This window comes from Chaetura pelagica, unplaced genomic scaffold (assembly GCF_000747805.2).
Source record: "Chaetura pelagica isolate M959 unplaced genomic scaffold, ChaPel_1.0 scaffold2747, whole genome shotgun sequence".
NCBI classification, from domain to species: Eukaryota; Metazoa; Chordata; class Aves; order Apodiformes; family Apodidae; genus Chaetura; species Chaetura pelagica.
Window position 1 is genome coordinate 216 of NW_009953889.1, and position 2,342 is coordinate 2,557.

At 61.2% G+C, this 2,342-nt stretch overlaps 1 protein-coding gene across 1 annotated transcript in view; it reads right to left on the minus strand.

Moving 5' to 3' along the window:
- Nucleotides 1–296: 296 nt before the first annotated feature.
- Nucleotides 297–2,342, minus strand: part of LOC104392017 (serine/threonine-protein phosphatase PP1-alpha catalytic subunit) — a gene marked incomplete at both ends in the record, with an annotated part of 2,261 nt that continues 215 nt past the window's right edge. The window contains 3 exons of the mRNA XM_010001373.1: nt 297–431; nt 708–931; nt 1,638–1,745. Coding sequence (XP_009999675.1) covers nt 297–431; nt 708–931; nt 1,638–1,745 — 467 coding nt within the window. The remainder of the gene's footprint in view (nt 432–707; nt 932–1,637; nt 1,746–2,342) is intronic.

Sequence of the window (2,342 nt, forward strand, 5' to 3'; positions counted from 1 at the left end):
CTCATGGCCAATAGCCACCCCCCTTGGGAAAAATACCCATCTCCCAGGGCCAGTACCCACCCCCTGGGGTAAATACCCAACCCCAGGGGCAAACAGCCAAACCCCTGGGGCAAATAACCCCCAGCTCCCTACTGCCCTCCCTCCTTGGAAAGGGGGAGAAGCTCCATCCAACTCCACCCCCAATTCTCATGGTCCTGGTCTGTCCCCCCCACCCTGGCTCTGTTCCCACCCCATTGGGCAGTGTCCCCTCCTTGCCCTTGGCAGTGTCCCACCCCCCTGGGCAGTCCCCCCCCCACCTGGAAGGAGCACATGAGGGTCTCATCCACGCTCATCATGGCACCAGCGTTGTCGAACTCCCCACAGTAGTTGGGGGCAGAGAAGAGGGTGACGAGCTGGCGCTTGGCAAAGAACTCGTACCCGTCCTCCACCACCTGGGGGGGGGACAGGGGGGGTGAGACCAGCCCCCCAGGAAACACCCAGGGGGCTCCACCCCCCCCAGCCCCAAGAAGGCCCCCCCCACAAGATCAAACCACCCCCCCCAGGGCTGGGGAGGGGGGACAAACACCCCACCTGTGTCAGCCCCAGGAGCAAACCCTGCCCTTGAGGGGCAACCATTTGGGGGGGGTAGAACCACCTACCCCATACTCAAGATCCACCCCCTCCAGGGACCCTGAATCTACCCCCCACCTCCGGAGGCCTGAGGGTACCTGGTGTGCCCGACAGATGAGATCCAGGTCGTGCTTGTGCAGGAACTTGGCCACCACCTCAGCCCCAAAGGTGAAGGAGACCCCACGGTCGTTCTCCCCCCAGCCCTGAACGTCCTTGTCGGGGTCTGACCAGAGAAGGTCACAGAGCAGCCCCTGGTCTGGCACGTCCGTGGGTCGCATGATCCTCCTGATCTGCTCCATGGACTGCAGGTCTGGAGACAGCCCTGGCAACAGGGGTCAGGGAAGAGGGTGGGTTAGCAGGGACCTTCAAGATCATCCAGTTCCTAACCCTCTGCCTGGGTAGGGGCACCTCTCACCAGACCAGGTTGCTCCAAGCACTGTCCAACCTGCCCTTCAACACTTGTTCTTAAACCAGTTCCAGGGTCTCACCACCCTCACAGCCAAGATTTTCTTTCCAGTATCTCATCTCCATCTCTTCTCTTCCAGTTTTAATCCATTCCTCATCCCATCCCTCCCTGCCCTTGTCCCAGGTCCCTCTCCAGCTTTCCTGGAGCCCCTTCAGGTACTGGAAGCTGCTCTAAGGTCTCCCTGGAGCCTTCTCTTCTCCAGGCTGAACACCCCAACTCTCCCAGCCTGTCCCCAGAGCTGCTCCAGCCTTCCCATCATCTCCGTGGCTTCCTCAGGACTCTCTCCATGAGCTCCATGTCTTTGTGTTGGGGACCCCAGAGCTGGACCCAGCCCTGCATGGGGGGTCTCACCAGAGTGGAGCAGAGGGGGACAAGCCCCTCCCACGACCTCCTGGTCACCTGGCTGTCGACACAGCCCAAGACACGGTTGGTACAAAGATTCCCATCAACCACAAAGAGGCTCCATCAGGTTCTACCTCTTCAGGGGGGCTTTCCCACCCCCGGGCCACCTCCAGTACCCCCTCTTCCAGCACCCAAAAAGCCCTGGCAGGTTCATGCCCACCTCCATGGCAGCAGAAGATCTTCTCATCCACAATGGCTGCGATGGGCAGACAGTTGAAGCAATCAGTGAACGTCTTCCAGAGCTTGATGTTGTAGCGCCGCTTGCCTGCCAGGCAGGGGGGTGGCTGTCATTTTGGGGGTGCAGGGCCACGTGGGGGTCCCCACGAACCCCTTTGTGGGCTCCTGTCCCCCCCCAGGTGAAGAACAGGAGGGTGGCCCAGGGATATGGGGGTGGCAGGTGGACAGCACGGTGACATGGAGGTGGTAGGAGGACTCCCCTGGGGTTGTGCCCACCAGGGTGGGTGCGATTTTGGGGGGGGCTGAGGTGTGTGGGGGGGTGCCCCAGAAGGCCCCATACGGTCTTGTGTCCCCCAGGTGAAACACAGAAGGATGGCCCAAGGGTATGGAGGTGGCAGGAGAATGGCATAGGGACATGAAGGTGACAGCAGGACTCCCCCAGGTCACCAATGAGGTTGTGCCCACCAAGGTGGATGCCATGTGAGGGGTACAGGGGTGTGTGGGGGTCCCCCAGCAGCCCCCATATGGTCTCATTCTCCCCAGGTGAAGCACAGGAGGAGGGGGGTAGCAGGACAGTGCCACAAGGGTGGCAGGACAACTTCCCCAGGTCACATACACGAGGTCGTGGTTTTGGGGGTGGGGTGAGGGGGGGTCCCCCCTATTTTTTGGGAGCACTCACACTCATCAT